This window comes from Miscanthus floridulus, chromosome 18, assembly GCF_019320115.1.
Source record: "Miscanthus floridulus cultivar M001 chromosome 18, ASM1932011v1, whole genome shotgun sequence".
Classification (NCBI taxonomy): domain Eukaryota; kingdom Viridiplantae; phylum Streptophyta; class Magnoliopsida; order Poales; family Poaceae; genus Miscanthus; species Miscanthus floridulus.
In genome coordinates, this window is record NC_089597.1 from 28,135,954 (window position 1) to 28,151,038 (window position 15,085).

General features: G+C 51.5%; 1 protein-coding gene across 1 annotated transcript; it reads right to left on the reverse strand.

The window, feature by feature from the left end:
• Positions 1-12,812: 12,812 nt before the first annotated feature.
• LOC136523565 (probable glycosyltransferase At5g25310) lies at positions 12,813-14,803 on the reverse strand. Its single transcript, XM_066517205.1, has 4 exons — positions 14,660-14,803; positions 14,059-14,264; positions 13,576-13,972; positions 12,813-13,496 (listed from the first exon to the last, which is right to left on the reverse strand). Exons 1-4 carry the CDS (start codon positions 14,801-14,803, stop codon positions 12,813-12,815), a joined length of 1,431 nt encoding a protein of 476 aa, XP_066373302.1.
• Between the last annotated feature and the right edge of the window lie 282 nt (positions 14,804-15,085).

The following is a 15,085-nucleotide window of genomic DNA, read 5'->3' on the forward strand; positions in this document are numbered from 1 at the left end:
AAATCGTCAATCTTCGGCTTCCCGTCTACCGCCTCTCTCACCCGATGCAGGGTCTCGTCATCAGTAAGGGCGAAGGTGGACATCTTGATACCGGCGATCGGATCGCCCGGGGTCATCTCGAACAGCCGCCGCCGCCGGGCCATCAGCGGCAACACCCTCCGGCGGTGAGAAGCCGCCACAACCACGGCCGCCGAAAGGCCGTGGTCACACAGCTTCCCCAAGGCCCTCAAGAGCGGTTCTAGCCTAGGCTGATCGACCTTGATGACGCCGTATCCCCATTTCTCCGGTTGACTCTCTACAACCCGCCCGGTATAAGGGGGAAGTCCTCCGCCGTCGTTGCGGAGGTAGAACCAGCCGTCATACCAACGACGGTTGGACGATGATAGCTGGGCCGGGATGTAGAGGGACTGTCGGTCTTGGCGCACGTGAAGGGTGCAGCCGCCGGCCCTCTGCGCCTTCCGGGCCCCCCTCGTTCCCCCTGGCTTGGTGGTGAACGTCGCCCGGAACAAGTGGAGCCACAACTCCCAGTGGGGAGCGATCCCCAAGTACCCCTCACAGACGGCGACGAAGATGGCCGCCTGCGCGATGGAGTTGGGGCTGAAATTCTGGAGCTCCACGCCATAGTAGTGCGGGAGCGCCCGCATGAAGCTATCCACTGGCGACCCGAGGCCTCGCTCGTGGAAGACGACGAAGCTCACCACGTAGCCGTCGCGCGGCCTCGGCTCCGACTCGCTCCCCGGAGCAATCCACTCCGGCTCGTCAGGGTCGGTGATCGGGCGAAGAAGACCGGCCTCCACGAGCGACTGCAGCTTCTCCTCGGTGACATCAGACCGCTCCCAGGGATCCGCCGGGAGGATGACGGGACCACCTGCCATTGCGCGGTGGGGGACGCTGCTACAGCGGTAATCTCTCTCTCTCTCTTTCGTTCGGTCTCTCTCTCTCGCCCTTCTCCTCCCCGCTCTATGCTCTCAACGACGGCACGGAGGCAGCGAAAGCGAACGCGGAAAAGGTAAGGAGGGGGAGGGCGAGGCTATTTGCGTATTTATGCAGGGATGAGTCGAAACCACCGGGCGACGAAATCGGGGAAGTTTCCCCCAAAAAATCCGCAACGGTTACCCAGATCCGGTCTTACCGCCCACGCGCCCACTCCCTCCTCATTAATTGCGCGTACGGTTACGTCCCGTCAGCTGACGCCACGTCGCGTCCAACCGCAGCAGCAGCAGGCGCTGTTTCACCTCCCCGAAAAAGCCGCCTCAAAAGGCGCGCCTGCCGTTGCTAGCCGCAGGAAGAGAGGTAACCCCCACCCGATTCCATTCAGGCAAAGGAACTGGGCACCAAGCCTACTACGGTCCAGGGGTTCGAAGGCTGGGCCCTCAGAGGTTTCGACAGCCGCCCCAGGGCAACAGAGTCAGGGGCGACTACGGGCGAGCCTATACGAGGCCGAGGCCCAAGCAAGCGAAACGCTTGGGACGCCCTGTGTCGTGTCCGAGACCGGCAGGGAGGTCTCCGAATGGGATCCCACCGTAGGGAGGCACCGAGCCACCGAGGCCCAGCGAACGGCCTCGGCACCCACTAGAGAAACCCTCCGGTACTCTTGGAGTGCGTCTCTGGACCGCTAGCCGACCCCCAGCGAACGGGGTATGGGCCTCCACTCGGACTTACCCGATAACAGCTCAACCGGAAATGCCATCGCTCACGCCCACCGAGGGTAGCATGGCACATTCCACCCCTCCTTCCGAGCGAAAAGGAAGCGCGAGGGTCGAATAAAAAGTCAGGGGAATCCCTGACGGCCCTCCTGCTCCGCGCAGAGGCTAAGGGAATCCCCCTGCAAAACATTGCCGAGGCCCAGCGACTTAGGCTCGCATGCGAGGGGGCTCGGCAAAACAAACCCTCCTTCCGAGCGAAAAGGAAGCGCGAGGGTCGTTCAAAAAGTCAGAAGAACTCCTGACGGTCCTCTCGCTCCGTGCAGAGGCTAGGGAGCTCCTTTCGCAAAAGACGCCGAGACCCCGCGACCTAGGCTCACACCCGAGGGGGCCTCGGCCGACAGACCCTCACGCACGAGGGGCGAACCAAAAGGCAGGGGGACCTCTGACCGCTCTCTCGCTCCATGCGAGAGACTCGGGGGCTCCTCCTGCAACTTTGCCGAGACCCAGCGGCTCAGGCTCGCACACGAGTGGGCTCGGCAAACAGCCCCCGTCCGAGCGAAAAGGACGTAAGGGAGACGGACAAAAAAGCCAGGAAGACCCCCGACCGCCCTCTCGCTCCGTGTGGAGGCTCGGGGGCTCTTCCTGCACCCAAAATAAAGACAAGCGACCCGAGCCCGTTACGGTCCAGGGGTTCGAAGGCTGGGCCCCCAGGGGTTTCGACAGCCGCCCCAGGGCAGAAGAGTCAGGGACGACTACGGGCGAGCCTGTATGAGCGCGCCCTGTGTCGTGTCCGAGACCGGCAGGGAGGTCTCCGAATGGGATCCCACCGTAGGGAGGCATTGAGCCACCAAGGCCTAGCGAACGGCCTCGGCACCCACTAGAGAAACCCTCCGGTACTCTTGGAGCGCGTCTCCGGACCGCTAGCCGACCCCCAGCGAACGGGGTACGGGCCTCCACTCGGACTTACCCGATAATAGCTCACCGGAAATGCCATCGCTCGCGCCCACCGAGGGTAGCATGGCATCTTCCACCCCTCCTTCTGAGCGAAAAGGAAGCGCGAGGGTCGTACAAAAAGCCGGGGGAGCCCCTGACGGCCCTCTCGCTCTAGGCAGAGGCAAAGGGGCTCTTTCCGCAGCATCGTCGAGGCCCCGCGATCCGAACTCGCACCCACAGGCCTGGCAAACACAATGTAAACCCCTCACTCGAAAGAGAAAAAAGCCCCTGGAGAAGTGAAATCACTCCTCCAGGGCCTCGGGGGCTACACCCGGCAGGTGCGCTCACGCGCACCCACCAAAACCTCGGGTACGAAACACCATCCCGACAGGAACTATCAAGGGCCAATTCTCGTCAGAACCTTAGGGGGAGTGCCTCCACTCCCCCCAAGGCTCGGGGGCTACTGTCGGATACTATGAGAAGGGGTACCCTAAGCCAGAACCAAAAAACGACTGCTTAGACTTCATGAAAATCGAAACCAGCTAAACACCGCTGGCCTCGGCCAAATCTCCGACTCGCCCGAGGCCCCCTTACCGCAGGCCTCGGCCAATTCTCCGACTCGCCCGAGGCCCCCTCACCGCAGACCTCGGGCGACCCCCCACCGAAGGCCTCGGCCGACCCCCTCTCGTCACAGGCCTCGCCCGGGCCACCGACCCTCCGTCTCGCACGAGGCGGGCACGGCAGCACTCCACTGCCTCTTCCTCCTCCCGTCCCTCTGACAAAATGTCGTGTCGCATTAACTCAGCCGACTGCTGCCCCTGACATCAGCCGCATGCTCGGCACAGTACAGCAGAACGACTGACGGGACAGGAGGCAGGACTGGGCAGGGGTTACCCGCCACTGTGCTAACCACCATGCACATGATTGGCGCCCGTACCTCACTGTGCTGCCAACTCCTGCTCCGAGGACAACGCAGCGTGGGGAGCCACGTCTGGGCTACTGTGGCCTCGGAATCAGTATCCAGGACCTATAATTCTCTCCAGGGCCTCGGCAGTTTGCTGCGGGGGCTCGGCAGCCTGAGGATCCATGTCCGTCGGGCCCCCCCGCGATGGCTCGGCCTCGGCACTTGCAGAGCCACAGCCCCCTACGATGTCATCACACGATGACCTGCACGTCGCCCGGACTGGGCAGGGGTTACCCGCCACTGTGCCAACCACTATGCGCATGGTTGACGCCCATGCCTCACTGTGCTGCCAATTCGTACTCTGAGAACAACGTGGCATGGGGAATCACGTCTGGGATACTGTGGCCTCGGAATCAGTACCCAGGACCAATAATTCCCTCTAGGGCCTCGGCAGTTAGCTTCAGGGGCTCGGCAGCCTGAGGATCCATGTCCGCCGAAGCCCCACGATGGCTCGGCCTCGGCATCTGCAGAGCCACGGCCCCCTACGACGTCATCACACGATGACCAGCACGTCGCCCGCCGTGTCCTGCGTCAAGCTGTACGGGAGCCCCACAATGCACAAGACCAAGTATGACCGGCGCGTCACTTCTGCACGACAAGGACGGGGGCACTCCATCGACCATGCCACGAATAGTGGCCGGCTACAGGGCTCGGACACGCCACCCCTATTAATAAAGCGCTAGGTAGTAATATGTGTACGTTCCGGTTTCTCCCTTAAAGTATAAAAGGGAGGGACTGGGGCCATTTCTAGGGGGGAGAGGAACGAGCAGAAAGACGAACACACCGATAGAACTACACACTTCTACGCTGCTTAGGAACAACGTCTCAAGCAGCCCGCACCACCCTCGCCGAGACCTGGGGCTAGCTCCCTCTCTCACCTAACTTGTAACCCCCTACTACGAGCACTCCGGTGCAAGGAATACAAGATCGATCTCTCAGACTGGACGTAGGGCCTCGATTGCCCGAACCAGTATAAACCTTGTGTCTCTTTGCATCACCATCCGGGATTAGGGGCACGCAGCATAAATTCACTCGTTGGTTGAGGGACCCCCGGTTCCAAAACACCGACAACTGTGTTGTCCTGCTTTGCATCACGCTGCTTTACCGAGCCATGCTGCTTTGCATCACGCTGTCTAGTTCTGTTACTTTTATCTCCAGGGGTGTCATTTCCCAATAGTTATATTATATCTCCTGGTCGTCTACTGTATCTTAATTTTTAGAGGAACTAGTGACCGCTAAACAGAATTTTTGCTTGGGGCTATACAGCTGTTCCAAGAACCAATCCTAAATGAGATGTTGTTTTGCAATATATACTCTTAGCGCAATGCTGCTAATTGAATTGGCCTTAAATTTTAGGATCGGTATGGTATTAATTTCATACAGCAGTTGCTACTTTTTGATGATTCTTGGTCAATTCATTGCATAATGGCTCACTTCCTTGATCTGACTGCAGTTTGCTTGATAATTTTTGTTTATTCTCTGTTAGTTCTGTTTCACTCATGATATGCAAAACTACTATCACATAGTTAAGCTGAACATGATCCACTTTTGTCCACACATTATTTTACTATATCTGGTAACTACATGCTTGAGAAGCAGTATCTTGGGTTATGCACTGGATACCTTGCCATGGATTGTACTGTAATATATACTGTCACTTATCCTTTTTCATTTTCTTTATCATTGTTGTTGTACTTATTACCTATGGTTACCCACAAACTACGAACCTTAGAACTAATGGTAAGGTTGATATCATGCAATACTTGACACTGGTGGTATAATACAAACATGCTATACATATGTGCTATTCAAACATAGAAGACAGATTGTAGGCTATACCACTTGTACACATAATTCTTGATTAGTTTTGCTTGATTTGGATTGTATCGGTTGATCTTAGGAGGTGATTATGAACTCCTTATTCTAAGAAGAGATTACCTGGTGCATTGTTTACAAGGTGTTTTGTTTTGTTTCTCGCACTGCAACGCTCTCATTTGAACTATTACGCTTTCTACAGTGATTTCGTGGCCATGCTAACAACTGCTGCTCAACGCTGCCCACACTGGCAGTGTCGTCTACTTCGTTGTGCTCTTCACCTGAAGCCAGACACTACAATCTCTGCTCAAAATGTGCCAAGCATTTTGCCAAGGCACGTCCCCATTTCTTACGCCCTAACTCTGTTGTTTGTACCTCTTACAACTGCTGCATTTTTGTTGTATGCTGCATAAATCAAAGCAAACATTTTCAACATGGCAACAGATGAGCACGGATCGTGCTAACTGGGATGATGCCACCTTGAGGACCTTTCTGGAACTAGTGATAGAACAGAAAAACCTATTGCACTGGAACCAGAAAGGCCTCACAACCCTTGGCTGGGCAAATGTGTATCCAGCATTCAAAAATGCAATGAAGTTGTCGTATGACAAGAAACAACTGTAGAACAAGTTCAATGAGATGAAGCGGGCATATTTTAATTGGCGCGACCTTCAAACCCACATTGGCCTAGGCAGTGACCCCAATACAGGAGGCATCATAGTTGACCCCTCATTTTTTGAGGGTGGCAATGGGGTACTAACTTCTAACCTTATTCCTTTCTATCCCCCTTGAATACGAAGTACTAGGGAAGTTCCCATTCTACTTGTTCTAACCAGTGGACCCATGACACGTGTAGGAAAATAGCAAATCTACGGCGGAGCGGACCAAAATTCCCAAATGCCTTGACCTACTGATCATTCTTTGGGGACACACCCCATGCGACAGGGGGACGTTACTCTCTTCTGGTGGACTTCATCGCGAGAGGACACCCAGTACTAATAGCCATAATACTCCACACGAAATGTCCCAGGACCCCATAGATCTCTAGAGTATTGGTCAGTCCTCCAAGAGATCCACTAGGGAATACTCTGTCAACAAGTTCCTAGGAAGAAGAGTGCTTCGATTGATGACTGCCTTAATGACCTGACCGACATCATTAAAGACTATAAGCTTGAAAGGTCCTAATATGGCTAGAGGGGGGTGGATAGCCTATTTAAAAATCTACAAACCAACTAGAGCAATTTGATTAGAATGATAAATGGCTAAAAGCAAACTTGCTCTAGCTCTACAAGGGTTGCAAGCCACCTATCCAACAATTCTAGTTGTTATGATCACTAGGCACACAATCTACTAGGTCACTACTCACTAAGAGCTCTCACAAATATTACACTAAAGAGCTCCACTAGATGAACTTAATCCACAAAGCAAGCTCTCAAATCTAGCTACACTAAAGAGCTTGCTATAGCTAGTTTGCGGGAATGTAAATGAGTAAGTGAGGTGATTATACCGCCGCATAGAGGAGTGAACCAATCACAAGATGGATACTTTATCAATCACCGGGAGAATACCAAAGGGCAAGAGACAATCAATTTTCTCCTGAGGTTCACATGCTTGCCAATACGCTACGTCCCCGTTGTGTCGACCAACACTTGGTGGTTTGATGGCTAAGAGGTGTTACACGAACCTCGTCCATACAATTGGACACCGTAAGAACCTACCCACAAGTGAGGTAACTCAATGACATGAGCAATCCACTAGAGTTACCTTTCGGTGCTCCGCCGAGGAAGGTACAAATCCCCTCACAATCACCGGAGATGGCCACGAACAATCACCAGCTCATGCCAATCCTCCTCCGCTGCTCTAAGCCATCTAGATGGTGGCAACCACCAAGAGCAACAAGCGAATCCCACAGCAAAACACGAACACTAAGTGCCTCTAGATGCAATCACCCAAGCAATGCACTTGGATTCTGTTCCAATCTCACAAAGATGATGAATCAATGATGGAGATGAGTGGGAGGGCTTTGGCTAAACTCAAAAGGTTGCTATGTTAATGCAAATGGCCAAGAGGGTGAGTTTGAGCTGGCCATGGGGCTTAAATAGAAGCCCCCACGAAATAGAGCCGTTGGCTCAATTATTGGGCAGATTACGCATCGACCGAACGCGCTGCTCGAGTGCACCGGACGCTGCATCGGACGCACTGTTCATGAATACCGAACGCATTCGGTAGGTCGACTGGATGCGTCCGATCACTCCCAGACTGCCACGTGTCCAGTTCAAACCAAAGTAGCTGTTGCTGCCCACACTTGCTGATGACCGGACGCTCAAACCGGACGTTGAAATAGAAATGACCGGATGTAGAGCTACAGTGTCCGGCCGAGTCCAGAGGGTACCCGAGGTAGATCGGACGCGTCTGTTAGAAACTGACCGGACGCTGAGCCTTAGCGTCCGGTTGAGTCCAGTAAGCACCCACGGTCGACCGGACGCGTCCGGTCACTTCGGACCGGACGCTGCCAGCGTTCGATCAACTGTTTCACTGAACAACGACTTAGCTGATTTACACCGAACACGTCCGATGTGGCGACCGGATGCGTCCGATCGCTGAGTTCGTCGTTAATACCAGACGTGTCCGGTCACCATACCGGATGCGTCCGATCACTCTGTGACCAGCGCGACTAACTCCTTTTCAACTCTATCTTCTTCACCCTTGCTCAAATGTGCCAACCACCAAGTGTATCATCTTGTGCACATGTGTTAGCATATTTTCACAAACATTTTCAATGGTGTCAGCACTCCACTAGATCCTAAATGCATATACAATGAGTTAGAGCATCTAGTGGTACTTTGATAACCGCATTTCACTATGAGTTTCACTCATCTTAATAGTACGGCTATCGATCCTAAATGTGATCACACTCACTAAGTGTCTCGATCACTAAAATAAAATGGCTCCTACTATTTATACCTTTGCCTTGAGCCTTTTGTTTTTCTCTTTCTTCTTTTCCAAGTTCAAGCATTTGATCATCACCATGCCATCACCATCATCATGATCTTCACCATTACTTCATCACTTGGAGTAGTTCTACCTATCTCATAATCACTTTGATAAACTAGGTTAGCACTTAGGGTTTCATCAATTAACCAAAACCAAACTAGAGCTTTCAAAGCTGCAGAAGGCCCGTACCAGCAAGCAGAAAGAGATGGACAAAGTAAAAAAGATTTTGAAAGAAGATGGTTTGCTAGAGTCTGATGCTATGTTTGCTTACGCTTTCATTATTTGCACGAACACAGTGCACCGTAGGAACTTCCTGACCATGGAAACAAAAGAGGGTCGCCTAAACTTTCTACAGATCTACTGGGAGGACAGGAGATTTAGATCCAAGTAGATGTTATCCGAAGAAGCGTTCCCACTGCGGTAGTCTATGTAGTTTTATTTTCCAAACCGTGCATGTTGAGTTGTACTTTGTCGTGGACAATATTTGTTTAAGTTGCATCGCTGTAATGTGGCCTGTTGCCTGAACTTTGTGTGCTGTTTTTTAATCCAAATAAAATGTGATCTGTGATGTTCATATCTTTGTTCAACATACATTTCATTTTTTGATGTGTTCTATGGTGTACTGGGTCTGTATTTTTTAGGTCGAGGTAGCTGTTGCAGTCACCACCGAGTCCCCAGGTATGAATCCTTCTCTACATTTGTGTGCACATAGTTAGTATATGCTACTTGAGTCCTAAATTGTTGTTAATTGGTGTTGTAGGTTCACCTGCAATTGCTACCAGAGTATCTCTATTAATTGGTGTTCTAGGTTCAGCTCTCCTGTAATCCTTCATTGGTTCCTAAACAAGACAAGACTCTATTATTGTACGATTGAAACACGCAGACCCTTCATTTGGACTAAATTAGCATGAGTTAAGATTGAACCAATTTGAAGGTTCGTATTTGCTACCTCATTAACTCATTTGTTCAGAAAGTAGCAGTATGAGTTAGGACTACTTCATGTCAGCACCAATAAGTTTGCGTACAATAATTTGATATGGTCTTGCAGATGAGCAGCAGTTAGGAGTCCAACAGCATCGACATTTCCAGCGACGGACCACACATTTTCAACTTGGCTGCTGCTGTTGTCACGCTTGCAAGGTACAAAGCAGCAGTGCCAATGCAGCTCCAGTTGCCAACCCTGAACTCCCCTTCCCCAAGATGACCGGACAATAGTGGATTCAACTCAATCTGAGCAACAAACGAAAGTGCCTCGACAACTTGCGTATGTCTCCTAATGACTTCCTACGGTTGCATGATATTTTACTTGGGTTTGGACTCAAGGGTACATGACAGACAGGATCTCTAGAAACTTTAGGTCTATATGTATGGACTTGTGCTCACAACGGTGCAACTAGAAGGAGCGGGGATAGATTCGAAAGGTCTTTAGATACAGTTAGTAGGAAGGTTACTCATGTAGATTAGGTTATGTTTCGGTGGGCAGACTCTATTCTTGTTCCAACTGATAACACTTATGCTGGTGTGAAAGCTCAACTTGGAACATATGCACCATTCTTTGATGGATGCATCGGGGCTTTGGATAGCACTCACATTAAGGTGATAGTGAATAAGCAGGCCAAACTTGACTATATAAATAGGAAAGGAGATGTAACAATTAATGTTTGTGCCATTGTCGACATGGATGGCCGCTTCACATATGTCGGTGCCGGGATGGCGGGGTCGGTGCATGACATGGCTATCCTGAAAGATTGTTGGGCCAAAGAGAACTTCCCGCATCCACCTGCTGGTTAGTGAGTACTGCCAGGCAATTGTTGTAACAACATTTCTAGTAGCTTGGGCATAAATTAAAAACTAATTGTGCAAATCGTTCATGTGTTGCAGGACGCTACTATCTAGTGGACACTGGATACACGCTGGAGTATGGGTACATGGGTCCTTTAAAAAATACAAGGTATCATCTGGATGATTTTAGGGATGTACCTGTTGAGACTTTGTCTCGACAGGAGAAATTTAACTTGGCGCATTTGAGGCTGCGCAATGTCATCGAATGGACATTTGGGATTCTGTAGGCGCATTGGCACATTTTGGATGGGGTTCCATACTGCCATAGGGAGAAGCAAAAGATGATTATTATGTCATGCTTTGCAATGCACAATTATTTGTACATTGGTCAGATGGATTTGGTTCGCCTACGTACACACCTGGCGAGTGGGTGCAGCTCAATGCACATAATAGTATGACAGCGATGAGGGAGTACATCTCTTTGGCTCTTTGGGGAGAATGATTGGGCAAAGGTGATGTAAATTAGGTTGGAAAGTAGTTCCAATTAAAGCTACAGCTTGCTGGTATGTGTACATGTAGGTTATGACATGATGTCCACTTGCAGGCGAGTCCGAGTGGTGGATGAGAGGTCTAAGTGGATTGGAGGATGGCATGAAGACCCATTGATGGTTGGGTACGTGACTTTTGCATGGGAACCAGTTTCATGCTTATTATTATGTGCCTTGAAAAGGGTACAAAATTTGTATAGATTTCACTTAGGACATTTGTTACCTGTAGAGGAATGGTAGGAATTGAAAATCGTAGGATTGTATGCCAATGTAGGTTGATGTTGTACATGGAGTACATGGGCATATTAGAAGACGCATGTTTCTATAGGTGTTGCAAATGTTTTGTGCAACTCCTACAAGTTTTGTAAATGGTCCAGTAATCCTCTAAGTAGTAGTGTTATGGACAACTGAGGTATGTACCGCTGTAATAAATTGTTGTAATTGGATCTTAGGAATTCCAATGAGCTGTTGTAATGCCGGCAAATTGGTTCAGCTAGCAGCGGTGCCTTGTACTGCTATTGTAATGAAGTGTTATTTCAATGGCCTTGGAAGCACGTTTGAGTGAGATGTAATGGAATAGTAGTAGAACTGGTCGGTACTAACTTGTATGTGTTAATGTTGATACTTGTTGTCGGACGTGTATTTGAATGGGTCTGTTAGTTGGTGCCAACTTTGATTCATTGGCGCCCGAATTTGATTTGAAATGAGTACATTCAAATGCTTGCAGCAGCAACTGGTTGGCTGGCTGACGATGAGCTTATTCAAATCAGCTGATTGACCAGCCCAGCCAACCAATTTATAACAGCCGAACAGAACCTGAGCTTTGAAGACGCACAAGTGAAACGGATGGTGGGGAAGACAGATGAATATTTTGGCCCTGTTCGGCTTACCCTATATCTGGTTTGTTCGGCTTCTTTTTTCAGCCGGAACAATGTTTTTCTTTCACAACATTTTAACCAGAACAGTGTTTTTCAGCCAATTTCAACCAAAATTCAGCAAGGCGAACAGAACCTTTATCAGAGTTGTGGGTCCCACGTACTAAGTAGCACCGGTTCCATCTATTTTATACACCGCAGCTTAACTTGAGTGTGCTCAATTTGCTGTACCTAGACCCACATATTTTCTGGCTTTACTACGGCCTAATGGATCCAAACAAGTTTTTATTTCATAGGACCGAAATTCATGTACCCAGACATCTTATATGTAGGAGTGGTACAACAATGTATAGAGGCAGAATAGAACAATGTATAGAGGCAGGTCAAATAGCTATCGGACTGGCTTAGGACCTGCCATTGTGGACGTCCTATGGACTAAAGTTTGTGACTAATACACAACAAATTGATATTTGCATATCTCCGAGCAGATAGGGTATGTATTGTTTGGGCTGTCAATTCAATAGTTATTGGGCATAAGTTTTTTTTTACAAAATCAGTTCTTAATGTCGTAGCTACAATCAGGCTTTAGACCTTGTTTGGATGTAGTCGGATTCACATTAATCCACATGTGTTGAGGTGGATTGGAGCAGAACTTGAACTAAATTTCACCCCAATCCACCTCAACACATATGAATTGAGGTGTTGTATGGTTTTGCACACGTACTGATAGATGTAAACAAAGGCATGGATGTGAAGAGACCTGAAATATGCCCGCGAACAGTTCAAGAGTTGAGGCTGTGCACTTGTGTGCTGTGTCATGTGACAATAAGCATCAATGCTTATCTGACCTGCTCTTGCGGGGTGGTTCTTTGCTATGGGCGACAATCGAAGTGTTCTGTAGTTACGTTCCAAATACCTGTTGCTATGTTGTCGCTTTTAGCTTGCTGAATCACTACAATGTTTTCTATATATAAGAGGCCTATACATAATCGGCAACCTGGCATATGTTTTTGTTTGACCTGAATCTGAATGTCCTGTTTTGCTCATATAAAGTTCTTACCACATTGTTACTTAGGGAATTGACGGACAGGGTGACACTTGGTTGGTCCTGTGCATGCAATTCAGTCGATACTTTTGCAACCTATTGTGTCGTGCACAACGCAATTAGTAAAGAAATTGAGCTTATTGCATTTGTCATTGTACTTCTCTTGTGTAAGAAACAAATACTACTTCCTGTGTTGAAGGACCTTTACTATTAGCGATCCAGCCTGAGGTTAAGCCTCCTGAGCCAGACAGAATGCATGATCATGTGAAACATGTCCAGCCTCTCCGGCGGCTGGTGCAGCATGAAGTGGCGCTTCACCAGGCGCACCCCTCGCTGGAGCCTCTCCACCTCCGGCGCCGGTATCCGCTCCAGCACCTCCCTCAGCCTGGGGATGTCGGCGACCGGCACCGCCACCGAGAACGCCTCCCACTGCAGCACGTCGGCGAAGGGCAGCGCGTACCCGTTGGACAGGATCACCGGCACGCACTCGGCGTACATGGCCTCCACCACGCGCGGGCTCGCCACCTCGTACCCGCTCGGGCACAGGCAGAAGCGCGCGCGCCGCATGGAGGCGTAGTAGTCGAGCGGCCCGTCCTGCTGCCCGTGGCTGTGCTCGTACACAGGGAACACGTCCGGGTCGCGGCCCTTCCAGTGCCGGAGCAGCAGGTCGCGGGCGTGCCCATGCCGACCGCCGGCGAAGAAGGCCAGGAACGGGCGCGACGCCAGCGGGGGCGCCGGCGCCAGGAGCTGCCGCGGCATGTCGCCCGTGTAGAGGTTGATCTCCGGCACGCTCACGTCCTGCCCCGGCCGGAAGCCCTCCGAGGTGTTGGCGTTGCAGAGCGCGCGGATGCCGTTCGCGTGCAGCTCCGGGTGCCCCCTCGACGCCTCAGGGCCCTATGCATCCCGCAGACGCAGAGGGTCAGTAAAATGTTCGATCCAGCAAGATTTCGTAGCCTCCGGCCACCACACTGACCCAGTCGTGGCAGGAGAGCATGAAGTGGTCGGCGCCGGCGGAGCGGTTCCAGTAGGGGTGCCGTGACGCGACGACGCGGACGTAGTCGGCGACGATGGCACGGAGAGGGGTTGTGTCGTAGGTGTTGGGGCGGTACGCGAACTGCACCATCTTGGAGACGCTGAACGGCAGGAAGAAGGCGTGGGCGCGCGCCGGGTCCGACGTGCGCACGCCGCTGCGCGCACCGCCACCACGACGGCCTCCTTGCGGCGGCGCCGGCGGCGCCATGAGCTCCAGCTGCTCAATGAAGCGGCCCTCGATGGTGTAGATGTTCTTGCACGGGCCGGCGTGCAAGATCGGCGGCTCGCCTTCCTCGTACACGTACACCTTGAACCGCTTCTCCATTTCTCTATAGCTCCTGTGCCTCCCAATCACCGTACGTACTCGTGAAATCAAATGGCTATCGTTTCGTTCCGTGTTGGGTTTGGGTCAACGTCGACTCACCGGTGGAACGCGGCCGGGTTGCGGTAGACGCTGGCCACGAGACCATGCTCCACTCCAGCGTCGAACCACGTGTCCGCCGTGGTTACGTTGCCACCGCCACGGCCGGGATCAACACGCCGCCGACGCCGCGCCGATCGCTGTATCGCGGCCCGTGCCGCGTCAAGCTCCTGCTCCACGCTCATCAGCGGTATCCTCCTGGTCCTCTCCTGCCTCACGGGCACGGTAGTACCGTAAAGGCAAGGAAACAAAAAAAAAATCATAGCGATGTGTAGCAGCAGCTTCGGTTTGCATACACACCGTGGTGAGAGAAGAAGAGACGAGCAGCTGCTCTGCCCGCGCAGGCCGAGAAAATGCCGTCGACGAAGAAGAAGAGGCGAACAGCTCATTCGAGCTGGAGACGTCGACAGAGCAGCTGCCGAGGACGGTGGAAAGCGCAAAGGTAAGGGTCAAGAAGGCTGCACGGAGGGAAGCCCCGCAGCAGCTGCCACTCCGGCGGCGAGACATGCGTACCGCGAAAAGGCCCCGTGGCTCGAGCGCCGGCGCGCGAAGCTTGGCGGCCTCCTCGATGTATTCACGTTCGCCCAGGCGGCAGGCGCTGCACCTGCACATCCACAATGGGGAAGGCCAGCTCGCTCTCGGGCGCCGGGCCACCACCGAGGAGGCCATCCTCATACGGGCTCGGCGGCGGCGGTAGGAACCCGGAGGCCAGCTCCTGCGTCGACTGCCCCAGAGACCGATGCACCATGTTTTGAGATGTTTCTCTTGGGTTTTGCTTATGACCGAGCTCACTCCAGTCAGTTCCTATTGACCAGTTTACAGCGAGTCTACTGCTACATAACATTTATGACTACAGATAGAGTTTGCATGTTCACTACAGATATATTGTTTTTTCTATTCTACTAATAAGTATAAAAAAAGATAGAGACGTATTAATTAGATAAATCTTTTCCACACACCCAACTACTTTTTCTTAATTAATTTTTGAAACTTGGTCAATCGATGTCTAAAACTCTATATCGTTGATAAC

Bases quoted from the DNA above. Each gene is read 5' to 3' on its own strand.
- LOC136523565 (XM_066517205.1), bottom strand. From the start codon at position 14,803: ATGGTGCATCGGTCTCTGGGGCAGTCGACGCAGGAGCTGGCCTCCGGG. The intron at 14,265-14,659 runs GTGCAGCGCCTG...CCCGTGAGGCAG, and splicing joins TCCCCATTGTGGATGTGCAG to GAGAGGACCAGGAGGATACC. The intron at 13,973-14,058 runs GTGAGTCGACGT...TGGGAGGCACAG, and splicing joins AACCCGGCCGCGTTCCACCG to GAGCTATAGAGAAATGGAGA.